The sequence below is a fragment of the Bufo bufo genome, chromosome 3, assembly GCF_905171765.1.
Source record: "Bufo bufo chromosome 3, aBufBuf1.1, whole genome shotgun sequence".
Lineage (NCBI taxonomy): Eukaryota > Metazoa > Chordata > Amphibia > Anura > Bufonidae > Bufo > Bufo bufo.
This window is the reverse complement of record NC_053391.1, coordinates 27,211,808-27,226,639: the sequence shown is the minus strand read 5'-3', so window position 1 is coordinate 27,226,639 and position 14,832 is coordinate 27,211,808. Positions and strand designations below refer to the sequence as shown.

At 47.4% G+C, this 14,832-nt stretch overlaps 1 protein-coding gene across 1 annotated transcript in view; it reads right to left on the bottom strand.

Moving 5' to 3' along the window:
• The window catches only part of ILDR1 (immunoglobulin like domain containing receptor 1), a 54,475-nt gene extending 39,952 nt beyond the window's left edge, over nt 1-14,523 (bottom strand). Inside the window, exons 1-3 of the mRNA XM_040422946.1 lie at nt 14,318-14,523; nt 3,507-3,677; nt 3,250-3,399 (exon numbers count right to left, since the gene is read on the bottom strand). Of these exons, the coding sequence (XP_040278880.1) occupies nt 3,250-3,399; nt 3,507-3,677; nt 14,318-14,378 (382 nt within the window). The 5' untranslated portion in view covers nt 14,379-14,523. The remainder of the gene's footprint in view (nt 1-3,249; nt 3,400-3,506; nt 3,678-14,317) is intronic.
• Nucleotides 14,524-14,832: the final 309 nt, after the last annotated feature.

Sequence of the window (14,832 nt, the reverse complement as noted above, 5' to 3'; positions counted from 1 at the left end):
GATAAAGAAATAAACTATGTTGCCGCTTCTGTAGCTGGCTGTGGAGACAGCCACTGGCTGCATGTCTGTGGGAGCCAGGCAGGGGGGGGGGGCGGCAGAAGGATATTGCCGCTCTGCGGCACCCCAGGGGCCAGCATAGATCCAGCAGGGGACTAGAGGCCCAATATGGGGGTCAGGCACGCAGGAGACCAGGGTGGGGGGGTGGGGGACGTAGGGCTGGAGAAGCCAATCTCTTACCACAGCCGTCTTCACCCTCGGTCCATTCCAGCAGGGTCGCCCCTTCAGCTACTGGCACCGTAGTGGCAGGACGCTGGAAGAGGGACTTGGCGTGCGGGCGACCCTTGCGCTGGCGGGATGCAGGGGAGCTGGGCTGCCCTGATCCACCTTGTCTTCTGTGGGGGAGGCAGCAGTGCGGTTAACCGGCACTGGCGCAGCTCAACCCCGGGAGAACAGAGAGGTCTAGTGCGTCTCTGTTATCCCTGATGATCTGGAACAAAAAGAAAAGAAAAAAGTAAAAAACTAAAATTTAAACAAGGAGAAACCAGCCCTGCAGAGCAGGGAATGTCTTGCCTCCTTGGACACTAAGCAAAAACTGGCAGTCTCTCTCTCCAGGCTGAGGGTATAGCTGTGGAGGAGGGGCTTAACAGCTTTCACTTAGTGTCACGCCTCCTATGGAGATGAGCTATACCCAAGGTCTTCTGTGTCCCCCAAGGAAACTGGGCGAGAAATATGGTTAAGAATATAACTACTATAATACTGCTCCTATGTACAAGAATATAACTACTATAATACTGCCCCTATGTACAAGAATATAACTACTATAATACTGCTCCTATGTACAAGAATATAACTACTATAATACTGCTCCTATGTACAAGAATATAACTACTATAATACTGCCTCCTATGTACAAGAATATAACTACTATAATACTGCTCCTATGTACAAGAATATAACTACTATAATACTGCCCCTATGTACAAGAATATAACTACTATAATACTGCTCCTATGTACAAGAATATAACTACTATAATACTGCTCCTATGTACAAGAATATAACTACTATAATACTGCCTCCTATGTACAAGAATATAACTACTATAATACTGCTCCTATGTACAAGAATATAACTACTATAATACTGCTCCTATGTACAAGAATATAACTACTATAATACTGCTCCTATGTACAAGAATATAACTACTATAATACTGCTCCTATGTACAAGAATATAACTACTATAATACTGCTCCTATGTACAGGAATATAACTACTATAATACTGCTCCTATGTACAAGAATATAACTACTATAATACTGCCTCCTATGTACAAGAATATAACTACTACAATACTGCTTCCTATGTACAAGAATATAACTACTACAATACTGCCCCTATGTACAAGAATATAACTACTATAATACTGCTCCTATGTACAAGAATATAACTACTATAATACTGCTCCTATGTACAAGAATATAACTACTATAATACTGCTCCTATGTACAAGAATATAACTACTATAATACTGCTCCTAGGTACAAGAATATAACTATTATAATACTGCTCCTATGTACAAGAATATAACTACTATAAAACTGCTCCTATGTACAAGAATATAACTACTATAATACTGCCTCCTATGTACAAGAATATAACTACTATAATACTGCCTCCTATGTACAAGAATATAACTACTATAATACTGCCTCCTATGTACAAGAATATAACTACTATAATACTGCCTCCTATGTACAAGAATATAACTACTATAATACTGCTCCTATATACAAGAATATAACTACTATAATACTGCCTCCTATGAACAAGAATATAACTACTATAATACTGCTCCTATGTACAAGAATATAACTACTATAATACTGCCCCTATGTACAAGAATATAACTACTATAATACTGCTCCTATGTACAAGAATATAACTACTATAATACTGCCTCCTATGTACAAGAATATAACTACTATAATACTGCTCCTATGTACAAGAATATAACTACTATAATACTGCCCCTATGTACAAGAATATAACTACTATAATACTGCTCCTATGTACAAGAATATAACTACTATAATACTGCTCCTATGTACAAGAATATAACTACTATAATACTGCCTCCTATGTACAAGAATATAACTACTATAATACTGCTCCTATGTACAAGAATATAACTACTATAATACTGCTCCTATGTACAAGAATATAACTACTATAATACTGCTCCTATGTACAAGAATATAACTACTATAATACTGCTCCTATGTACAAGAATATAACTACTATAATACTGCTCCTATGTACAGGAATATAACTACTATAATACTGCTCCTATGTACAAGAATATAACTACTATAATACTGCCTCCTATGTACAAGAATATAACTACTATAATACTGCTTCCTATGTACAAGAATATAACTACTACAATACTGCCCCTATGTACAAGAATATAACTACTATAATACTGCTCCTATGTACAAGAATATAACTACTATAATACTGCTCCTATGTACAAGAATATAACTACTATAATACTGCTCCTATGTACAAGAATATAACTACTATAATACTGCTCCTAGGTACAAGAATATAACTATTATAATACTGCTCCTATGTACAAGAATATAACTACTATAAAACTGCTCCTATGTACAAGAATATAACTACTATAATACTGCCTCCTATGTACAAGAATATAACTACTATAATACTGCCTCCTATGTACAAGAATATAACTACTATAATACTGCCTCCTATGTACAAGAATATAACTACTATAATACTGCTCCTATATACAAGAATATAACTACTATAATACTGCCTCCTATGAACAAGAATATAACTACTATAATACTGCTCCTATGTACAAGAATATAACTACTATAATACTGCCCCTATGTACAAGAATATAACTACTATAATACTGCTCCTATGTACAGGAATATAACTACTATAATACTGCTCCTATGTACAAGAATATAACTACTATAATACTGCTCCTATATACAAGAATATAACTACTATAATACTGCCTCCTATGAACAAGAATATAACTACTATAATACTGCTCCTATGTACAAGAATATAACTACTATAATACTGCTCCTATGTACAAGAATATAACTACTATAATACTGCTCCTATGTACAGGAATATAACTACTATAATACTGCTTTTCACGTAGAAGAATATATTTGCGACACCCTCTGACGCACAGGTTGGTACTTACTGTTCTGGATGGTGATCTTCCGCTGCCTGTAGTCCATGCCCAGTATCGCTTCATTCTGCCCGCGCTTCTGGATGACGACGCGCACTTCCCGCTGGTTGTCGTTACAGTCGTTGGTCGGATCTTGTCTCAGGCTTAATGCCGCCTGATACGCTGAGGAGACAGACAGGGATGTTCTGAATATTTGAGACGTTTGCCGTTTCGGAATCTAGGAAAGGTGGGGGACAATCCCTTTCATTTTCACTGTTCAGAAGACTTACCTGCAGAGTAGTAGTCAAAGATGGGGTCTTTGCAGAAAGACTTGTAGACCCACTTGATGGTCACGTCCTGGACCTGCGCAGACGTGCTGTAATCACACTTGAGGATGACGTTAGAGAACAGCATGGTGTACCGCTCCGTGTCTTGGACTGTGACCTGTAGAGACAGGCATCCTGGCAGAAAGAGACACAATCAATACCAGGAGTCACTACAGAGGAACCCCACCCATAGCACATTAGTATGCTGACGGGATCATTACTTTGGGGTTAATTACAAAAAAATATACATATAAAATCATCAATTGTCTTTCACACTAGCGGCAGGGGACTCCGGCGGGTGAACAGCCTGTTGTATCCGTCCTGCCGCTAGTTCACATGTGCCCCCGGACTGCCGCTCCGTCCCTATTGACTATAATGGCGGGGGCGAAGTTCCGGCGGCAGCACGGCAGCGCACGCTGAGAGGCGGCTGGACTAAAAGTACTTTGATTGACAGGTCCAGGTGTAATGATGTTTTCATTGCCTGGTCCTGTCAATTAAATTGCATAGGGCGCAGTAGTTGCAGAGAGAGCTGAGCCTCTAGGTGTAATGGTAACGCCCCCGTTGCTCCTAGAGGCTCATTTGCATATAATAAAACCTCATTTATCTCAGCAATGCGGGCACATAGGAACATGGGACCAACACAGAAGCGCACATGTAACAGGTCAGCCAGTGTCATAGGTACAAAACTGCTGACAGATGCCCTTTAAGAAGGACATATCCTCAGGATAGCTCATCAATATCTGATCGGTGGGGTCCGTGTCTGCCAAGGGTCCACTATGTTCTAGCGAGGGCCATTAACTCTTACTTGGCCAGGTCCAATTGGTCACTATTTGTAACTCGTGACTGAGCTGCAATACCAAGCACAGCCACATGTAATGTATGGCACTGCGCTTGGAATACAATGACGAGACCGCGCTAATGGGAGGTGTGGCGGGAGTCGGACTCCCAGTGATCAGATACTGATGTCTTCATTGGGACCCTTAGGCCTCTTGCACACGAACGTGCCGTGCTTTGCGCAAAACGCGGATGCAGCCCGTCGGAACAGAACAGACGGCCCATTATGGAAATGCCTATTCTTGTCCGCAAAAACGGACAAAAAAATTAAAAATAGGACATGATCTATCGTTTTTGCGGGGCCACGGAACTGAGCAAAGGATGCGGACAGCACACGGAGTGCTGTCCGCATCTTTTGCGGCCCCATTGAAGTGAATGGGTCCGTACCCGAGCCGCAAAAAAATGCGGCTCGGATGCGTAACCAAACCACGGTCGTGTGCACGAGGCCTTACTGCTAGGGGAGTTCAATAATCCAGAATCCTAGATTATCCCCTCGTATCTGCTCCATCTCCTCGTAGTCCTGATGTCTCGGGTGTCTGCACCAGAGACTGAAGCGACAAAGTCAGCTCTGCTATACGCAAAATACATGTCCGACAGTCACCAGCGCAGAGCTCTGCGTTTACACATTCATGACGACTACTTCATCGTCTGATAGAAAAGGCAAATAAACCCTTGGCCGCTTATCCCGGGGAGGATATCGCTATGTAACTTTACCTGATAACGATACGGCGTCCTGATAACGATACGGCGTCCTGATAACGACGCGAACCGCGGCCGGAGATTAGAATATATCCTGACGTAGAAGCTCGGATCTCAACCAATGTGGCCACCAACAGATGCCACGGGGGCGTGCCACCCAGCTTTCCTACAGTCCTGAATGACAGATCTATGTAGACTTCACTTCAAGCTGCATAGAAATCACTGCGGTCGCTGTAACGGCAGCCATATTGGTTGTCACCTAGGAACATATAGACTCTGAGGCCCTGATTTATCATGTCCTTCACGTCCGTCTTTGGTGTGGTCGTGGATTTGACACTTTTTAACGCAAATGAGACTTTTCTAGTCGTAATATGCATTCTACATTACGCCCCCTTCTCATAGATTTCGTGAAGGCAAAGAGGGCGCGATCATCGGCCTTGGCTCATGCCAATTTTTTGCCAGAAACTGGCGTAAATAATGACCGACATCTGCAGCGGCTCCGAGCGGTCGTAGATTTGACTCCGGGGCACAGCGAGCCTCCAGCGCAGGCCCCATCATGAAGGCCGGTGTAGCACGTGCCAAAACTGGTGTAGAAAATGACTGAACAACAGTTCCGCCACTAAATGGCTGACCACGTAACATCATAGAGCGGAGTCGCCGAGGGGCCAAACGCCAACATCACCGACACTGTGATCAAAAAGATCCAAACTGTCTCTGGAAGGGACACCGGCTGAAGAACCGGCCATCGGAACAGGAGGATAGAAGCCTGAGATTGGCATGCTCAATGCCAGCCGTCGGCTGGTCGTCACCAGAGAAGGGGAAAGGCGTCTTCCTATCTGGTGGTCTGATGGAGGCGAGGAGGAGAAGGCTACCTGCTGGGATGTATACTGTAAACGGTGGTGGAGGACGGGATGTGGAAGGCGAGGTTAATATCTCAACGTACAAAGCTTGGATATTTTCAGAGCGGTCAATAAAGGACAGCCGCGCCGCGCGCTCTCCTTCACTTCAGGAGGCTCCTAGAGGTGGGACTCGCACCTATCTGCCACCAGCGTCTGAGACGAGACAAACCCTTTAAGTGTAAAAATTACAGGTTTTACTGAATCTTTTCCCATAGAACTACATATCCATCCATTTCATGGTGACAGGCTGCGGCCTACGCCTCATCAGAAATTAAATTGCCTCCTCTGGTGGCACAGGGCCTCCTGCGGCGTACCACATGGTCTTGATAAAATCAGGGCCATAAAGTTTCTTTCGATTCCAATAACTTCTTCTTGGGGCGTTATTTTTGTCAATCGATGTATTGGGTAATTCTACACTCTCCCCCCCCCCCATTATGGAGCCCTAGGCAACCGTCTACTGCGCCTGCCCCTTGTCACATCTCCCCCATGTGGAGGTTCTATGGATTAACCGATGCCGCATAGTTGGCCCCCACTACTACTTCTCATGGAGAGACGCGTTCTACCCGCAGATATAATATTCTGGGTGGTAAATGACGTCCGTTTCTCATGAGAACAGTATGGTTGCCCATAGCAACCAGCTAAAGATCGGCAGACATTTTGTAAGTGAAAGACAGAAAATGAAAGCAAGCTCCCGATTGGTCGCCATGGGCACCACACGGTGGCTCTCCTTATAAACACGGCTCCCGCTGTGTTCCTCACATCCGACGACACAACCGCCATCATTAAACGTCCTCTCCTGTCAGAGAAGACATTGCGTGGTCCACGTGTCACCATTACGATTATTTCGTTTCCTGAGGCGCTGCCATGATTCACCCGCATGATCCGGTCATTAGGTTAACGGGTCATTAAATAAGTATGTCACCAGGATTCCTCCGAGCCGTGTAAATAACACACGTGACATTACTGTACTGGCCAACAAGAGTATCTTAAAGGGATCGTCTCACTTCAGCAGATGACATTTATCATGTAGAGAAAGTTAAATACAAGGCACTTACTAATGTATTGTGATTCTCCATATTGCCTCCTTTGCCGGCTGGATTCAGTTTTCCATCCCGTTATACACTGCTCGTTTCCATGGTTACAGACCAACCTGCAATCCATCAGGGGTGGCCGTGCTTGCACACTATAGGAGAAAGCGTCAGTTTCTCTGGTGGCCGGGACCATGGGAGCGCACATAGGCTGGTGCTTTATCCTATAGTGTGCAAGCACGACCACCACTGATGGATTGCAGGGTGTTTGTAACCATGGAAACGAGCAGTGTATAATGGGATGGAAAAATTAATCCAGCCAGCGAAGGAGGAAATATGGACAATCACAATACATTAGTAAGAGCCTTGTATTAACTTTCTCTACATGATAAATGTCACTTACTGAAGTGAGACGTCCCCTTTAAAGGGGAAGTCCAGAGAAAATAAACGCGCCTGTGTGTGGGTGACTACCATATTAGTACACAGCCGACTGTAGTCAATCACTCTGGAGAAGGGGGAGGGGTTATACATCGATGACACGCCTCTAGAACTGGGGAAAGAAAATGGCCGACACCAGTTCCCAGTCCTAGGATCCAGATTTTATATTTGGGGTCCTTTTACACGGCTGTTACAGAGAGCAATGGCGGTGAACAAAACATTGCCCACTAAAGCGATCACTGCTGCTGTATTGTGGATGAATGATCATTATTACGATCCTTCCTCCATAGGCAGTTTGATTGTTTTTCGGCAGCACCTCCTAGGCGGACGTCTGGCTAACAAGGGATGGGGCATGCTGCGTTACGAGCGGATCAGTGTCACCAGTCAATCATCAGCCTTGGCGGCGTACGAGCGTGCTACGGCAGGACACAGCGTCCTCTATGACAGACGCTGCTGCTGAGCAACACTAAGAGACTGCGATCATCACCACGCTGAGGTCACAGACCAAGGTGGTCAAAGGGTTAACAGCCAGGATCGGAGCTTCCTCCACTCCCAGCTGTATAGCAGGAGCTGGCTGCAAGCGCCAGTGTGGATAATGAGCTAGGAACACCCGTGATTGGAAGGGGCTGATGGCGCTGGGAGACATGGCATGGAGGGGCTGATCTGATGGCGCTGGGGGAGGGGGGGACATTGTGGATGGCACGGAGGCCCTGGGGGAGGGGGACATGGCAATGGATGGCATGGAGGGGCTGATGGCACTGAGGGAACGGAGCTGATGGCACTGGGGGAACCTGCTGCACTTGGGCTGATCGCACAGGTGGGATGAATGGTGTTGGGGACTGATGAGTTTTTATAAAGGAAAACAGTCTATTAATTCAGTTTTTCTTATTAGAGTACTCGAATAATCGCAAAAATAATCGATAGAATACTCGATTACTAAAATAATCATTTGCTGCAGCCCTACAGCGAGGTCTCATTAACGGATCAAAGGGGGCGCAGCAACTGACTGAAAGGAAATTAGCCTCTTAGATTGGATCGTAAACACATTGTAATAGTGAGTGCAGCTCTGGAGTATAATACAGGATGTAACTCAGGATCAGTACAGGATAAGTAATGTAATGTATGTACACAGTGACTGCACCAGCAGAATAGTGAGTGCAGCTCTGGAGTATAATACAGGATGTAACTCAGGATCAGTACAGGATAAGTAATGTATGTACACAGTGACTACACCAGCAGAATAGTGAGTGCAGCTCTGGAGTATAATACAGGATGTAACTTAGGATCAGTACAGGATAAGTAATGTAATGTATGTACACAGTGACTGCACCAGCAGAATAGTGATTACAGCTCTGGAGTATAATACAGGATGTAACTCAGGATCAGTACAGGATAAGTAATGTAATGTATGTACACAGTGACTGCACCAGCAGAATAGTGAGTGCAGCTCTGGAGCATAATACAGGATGTAACTCAGGATCAGTACAGGATAAGTAATGTATGTACTAGGGATCGACCGATTATCGGTTTGGCCGATATTATCGGCCGATATTGAGGATTTTGACCGTTATCGGTATCGGCATCTATTTTGCCGATATACCGATAACGTATTGGGAACACAGAACGCGCTGCTCTCAGCGCGTTCTGTGTTCCCTCCGCAGCACAGGGGAGAAGGAAGCAGTGTCTCCTCCCCCTGTGCTGCTGCTGCCGCTGCCTCCAATGAGAGGAAGGAGTACAAGAGGAGGGGAGGGGCTGTGACCGCTGCGCCACCAATGAAGATAAGCCTTTCATTCATTCATATACAGGAGGCGGGAGCTGCAGAATCACATAGCCGGCTCCCGACCTCTATGAGCGGCAGCTGCAGTCCACGGTAGTTAACCCCTTAGGTGCCGCAGATCGCAGCTACCGCTCATAGAGGTCGGGAGCCGGCTATGTGATTCTGCAGCCAGCTCCTGCCTCCTGTATGTGAATGAGAGACTTATGTTCATTGGTGGCGCAGTGCGCCCCCCCAAGCCCCCTAGTATTAATCATTGGTGGCGCAGTGCGCCCCCCCACCCCCATAGTAAAAACATTGGTGGCGCAGTGCCCCCCCCCCCCAGTATTTATCATTGGTGGCAGTGGCCACAGGATCCCCTCTCCCCTGCTCCTCCGATCGGAGCCCCAGCAGTGTAAGCCTGGGGCTCCGATCGGTTACCATGGCAGCCAGGACGCTATTGAAGCCCTGGCTGCCATAGTCAGCTCCATGCTGCTGTGTGCACTATGCACAGAGCAGCAGGGACAGTGTGAGCTCCTATTCACCCTGATAGAGATCTATCAGGGTGAATAGGACAAGGGTTCTAGTCCCTAAGGGGGCTAAAAGTTAGTTAAAAAAAAGCCCACAAAAATATGAAGTATAAATGAAAAAGATTTTCAAAAAAAAATAAATAATACACGTTAACAATAAACATTCATTTTCAGCAGATTTGTGTAGGAAAAAACAATTTTTTCCTCAAAAATAAAAATACCCAGAATATCGGTATCAATTATCGGCTATCGGCCTGAAAGTTGACAAATTATCGGTATCGGCCCTAAAATATCAATATCGGTCGATCCCTAGTATGTACACAGTGACTGCACCAGCAGAATCGTGAGTGCAGCTCTGGAGTATAATACAGGATGTAACTCGGGATAAGTATAAATTCAAGATGACAAATTCCGCTCTGCTACACGTAATATACACGTCTGTCAGCCGCCAGCGCAGAGCTCTGCATTTATACATTCATTACTTTTTCATCGTCTGATACAAAAGGCAAATAAATCCTTGGCCGCTTATCCCGGGAGGATATCGCTAAGTAACTTTGCTTTACCTGATAACGACGCGAACCGCGGAGATTATAACATACACTGACGGAGAAGCTCGGGTCCCAACCAATATGGCCGCCACGGCAAATGATCCTCAGGGCCTAGGGGCAGATTTATCAATGAGGCAGCTATAGTGGTGCTTTCCAGATACAAATGTACACATCATGGCCAAAAATATGTGCCCCCCCCCCCCCCAAATTGCACCCAGGTGTATAAAATCCAGCACACGGCCATACGACCCCCATAGGCAAGAACTAGTCATACTGACGAGCTCCAGGACTGTAGACGTGGCACTGACATAAGTGGGCACAACGTCCATAGCACATAACAGTATGGTTGCCCCTGGTAACCAAAGATCGGCTGCCATTTTGCAAGTGAAAGCAAGATCCTGATTGGTTGCCGCGGGCAACCCACTGCATGCACCAGAGTCAAATATGGCTGCCGCTGTGTTTATTTATCTGCATCAATCCCCATCATCAAATGTCACTTCCCATCGGATGAGCCGCGGCTCGTCACCCGTCTGGACGCGAGGTCCACGTGTCGCCATCACTTAGTTTCCTGAGGCGCTGCCATGATTCACCCTCATCACAGAGCCGGATCCAGTCGTCAGGTTTAACGGGTCATTAGAGAAGTATGTCGCCAGGATTCCTCACACACGTGTAGGACATGAGATTACCACAGCATCTTAAAGGGGAACTCCAGAGGCAGTAAGTGAGCCCCCCGTCGTGACTATGCATGAGGGAGCCCCCTCAGAAAGATTATAGATGGCGTTTACCCTTCACTGACCCTATATAATCAGGATGTCGCTGTATGCGGGCGACTACTCCGGACCCTCGCTAGTCTGGAGAAGAGGGAGAGCTACACGATCACGGCGGGAAAGAAAGGAAAGATGGCCGACTCCAGTACCCGGGATTCTCAAGAGGATCTTTGCGACGTTTCCATAATAGGAAATATTCCCATTTTTTCGGAATCACTACCCAAAATTTTTTTTAAAAAAATTAAGAAATCCCCAGTAATTATTAGCTCCTAAATCACAGTCTTCGGTCTATCCGTTTCCCAGAAAGCTGGGTGACAACTAATACCCACGAGCCAGGGGTTGTCACCCAGCTTTCCCAAGTCATCCTCTTCTGTAGACTAAGTTTCCATATAACGGTTCCTAGGAAAGCTGGGTGACAGTCCAGTCATCACCGCCGATCCCAGAGAGTGTCACCCAGCTTTCCATGTGTCCTGAATGGCGAACCGGCCTAGCGCCAAAGCGTTACGCGTCCTCCCGCCGCAGGAGTCACCTAGCTTTCCCTGGGTCCGTTTTTCGCTTTTCTGCAAAGTTGTTAAAATTCCCATGCGATCAAAGGTCGTCCGTGACTGTGCGGCGGACCGCAAACGGCGCCCCCCCCCCCCGGCCGTGTCAATCCCGTAATCGCAGACGCAGACTCGTTGGGGGAACAGTTGCGCAAAGAATTATGGCATAAAAATGCACCGAAAACAATGGCGTTTTGATTTGCGCCAAATTCAACCGTTTTCTCCAGAGTTTTCGCCATAAAGAACGCATCGCGCCAGAAACGAGTGATAAATGTGAAAGTGGGCGGGGCCATCGAATTGGCGCGTATTACGCCTCATTTATCGTCCTCCTATCGCCAGAAATGGCTCAAATTGTTGCGGACCGTTAAGCAGCTTATGTTGGTGGCGTTTTGTCAAAAAGTCGCATTTATGAAAAGCGAAACCAACTTCGTGGTGGGAACAAGTGATAGGAAAGGGTTAAAACGGAAAGATAGAAATGAGCTGGCAAGGGGGGGGGGGGGGGGGGGGGGCCTGAAATGGCGCATTTTGGTATAAAAAATAAAAAAAAGTCGCATTATAGTGCCGTTGGTATTAAAATGATGCAAACCAAGAGAAATAGGCGGATAAAAGCGTCACATTTTACGAGCGGCGCGCGACTTTTTGTATACAAGGCGAAACAAAATCACCAGTTTTGATTTGTAACTTTAGTGTTTTTTTGGCGCACATTACGCAGTTATCGATAAATGTCACCCACTGACTTGAATGGGTCGGCAATCCTCAAGATACGGAGCGGAAGCCCATGGAAGAGCTTCCGTGCCTCCGCACCGCAAGACGCAGGACGCGTCCCGTCTTCTGCTGGATATCGCAGATCATGGACTCAATCAAGTCAACGGGTCCGCACCGCAATACGGGATTCACGCGGCCGGCGCCCGTACATTGTGGGACAACAGACGGCTGACCTTCGTGTGAATGAGCCCTTGGGTCTCATGCACACGACCGCATGTATTTTGCGGTCCGCAAAAGACGGATCCGCAAAAAACACGGATGACGTCCGGGTGCATTTTGTGGAACGGAACAGCCGGCCCCTAATAGAACAGTCCTATCCTCGTCCATAACGCGGACAATAATAGGACATTTTGTAATTTTTTGGCGGAACGGAAATACGGAAACAGAATGCACCTTCCGTTTTTTTTTTGCGGACATATTGAAATGAATGGTTCCATATACAGTCCACAAAAAGAAAAAACGGAACAGACATGGAAAGAAAATACGTTAGTGTGAATGACCACAAGGGGCTCCGAGCTTAGTACTCGGCTTTCCCAGTGCCCTGACCGCCCGCCTCGTTATACCGCAATACAGCGCTCGCGGCCAGCATTATGTTTTTGGCTCAGATCCGCTATATTTTCCCCCATGGACTAAAACACTTTCCCGGGTGCCTGAATAATGGCTTTCCCAAGTCGCCCTCTTCTACACAGCTGCGGAAGTTTCCATACAATCCTATAGTTCTGTTTCCAGGAAAGCTGGGTGACCACGTGTGCAGCACTGCAGCTTCCAGAGGTGACCACCCAGCTTTCCCAGAATCGGCCTCGTCAGACACCGATACAGCTCGCGTCTGCTGACAGATCGCCTCTACTTTTCTTTCCACACATCTGTAAAAGCCACCCAGCTTTCCCAGGGTCCTGAACGTCAGCCTTCCCAATTCTCTCTCACAGCCCCCCAGAGGGGACCACCCAGCTTTCCCAGAGTCCTGATTGTCAAGTTTCCTAAAGCTCTCCTCGTCTGTGGAAAGCTGGGTGACATTACCGCCATCGTCACAGCCCCCCAGAGGGGACCACCCAGCTTTCCCAGAGTCCTGATCATCAGCCTTCCCCTATAACGGTGTCTTAGCTTTTCTGGTTCTAGGAAAGCTGGGTGTCTATCCACCATCCTCACAGCCCCCTGAGGTGCCCCCCCAGTCACCTGGCGGTGCGGCCCGCGCTCTGTCCGCGGATGGAACGCGCTGAATGAAAGCTTCTTTCATGGGGAAAAAATATTTATAAATTCTGATGAAAAAACAACTTGTTCCTTCCTGAAAGAGAACTGGAGAAACACCCAGAGGAGCGGCGCCTCCCCCGGCGCACTACAACACCCAGCACCCCTGACTGAACACCTTACAAGTCTCAGACTAGTTATTCTCAGCATTTTTAAGATCACTGCTTGCTGTCAGTGAACAGAACCTGGCCCGACACTTCTCACAGCAGAGGGTCTGTCACAGTTGCACACAATATGTCCGATCAGCAGATCGAGCTCCACTCCACGCTTTATTTTATTATTATTATTATTATTTTGACGGAAATTTACAAAAATTCCTGCAAATCTTGCCGAGGCTGGGCCGACACACTGCGACAAAACCGCAGAGGGCGGACTGCGCCTTTTAGCGCACATTTCACGCTGGGATCTGCGCCATAGTTCACACAGCGCAGATCTTGAAGGCTGCGGCATGGCGGTCAGGGGCGACTTGTGACACAGTTCACATGAGAGGTTTTTACAAACAATAGGGAAAAACGCAGGGAAAGTTATTTTTTCCAAATGTCGCAGCGGTGCCGCACTGCAGCCGCCTCCTCACACCTGAGCTCCCACAATCCCCCGCGCGCTCACAGGTGTCTCAGGAGGAAGCCCCCCCCCATGCACCTGCCCGAGGTGCGGAGCCGCGCATGCGCCGCCCGGCTCTGCCTCCCCCTCCCCCTCCCCCTCCCCCAGCCGCGACCCCCGCACTGACCTGTGTACAGACTGGACCACAGCCAAAGCAGCAGCAGCCGCCGCCGCACCTGCCGAGTCATGGCTTCCTGAGACTTGTAGTCCTCCTCGGCGTCAGGTGTCTCCACGGGATTAGAACTCCCCACAGATCCAGCGGCCCGAACACCCGGGAGCGAAACTTCCCAGTGCCAGCCAGAAACCTGCTCCCCTCCCCCGCCTCGTCCAGGCGGCGGGTGACACGTGGCCCCGCCCCGGCCGAGGCCCCGCCCCCTGCTCAACCTGTTCTCATTCACAAGCACGGCTGTGTGCAGAGCATCGCGCCCCGAGCGACGGTACAATGCATCCTATCTGGACTGTACCCTCTGCAGAGCATCGCAGCTCACCGTGTAGACTGTACCCTCTGCAGAGCATCGCAGCTCACTGTGTAGACTGTACCCTCTGCAGAGCATCGCAGCTCACTGTGTAGACTGTACCCTCTGCAGAGCATCGCAGCTCACCGTGTACACTGTACCCTCTGCAGAGCATCGCAGCAGAAGC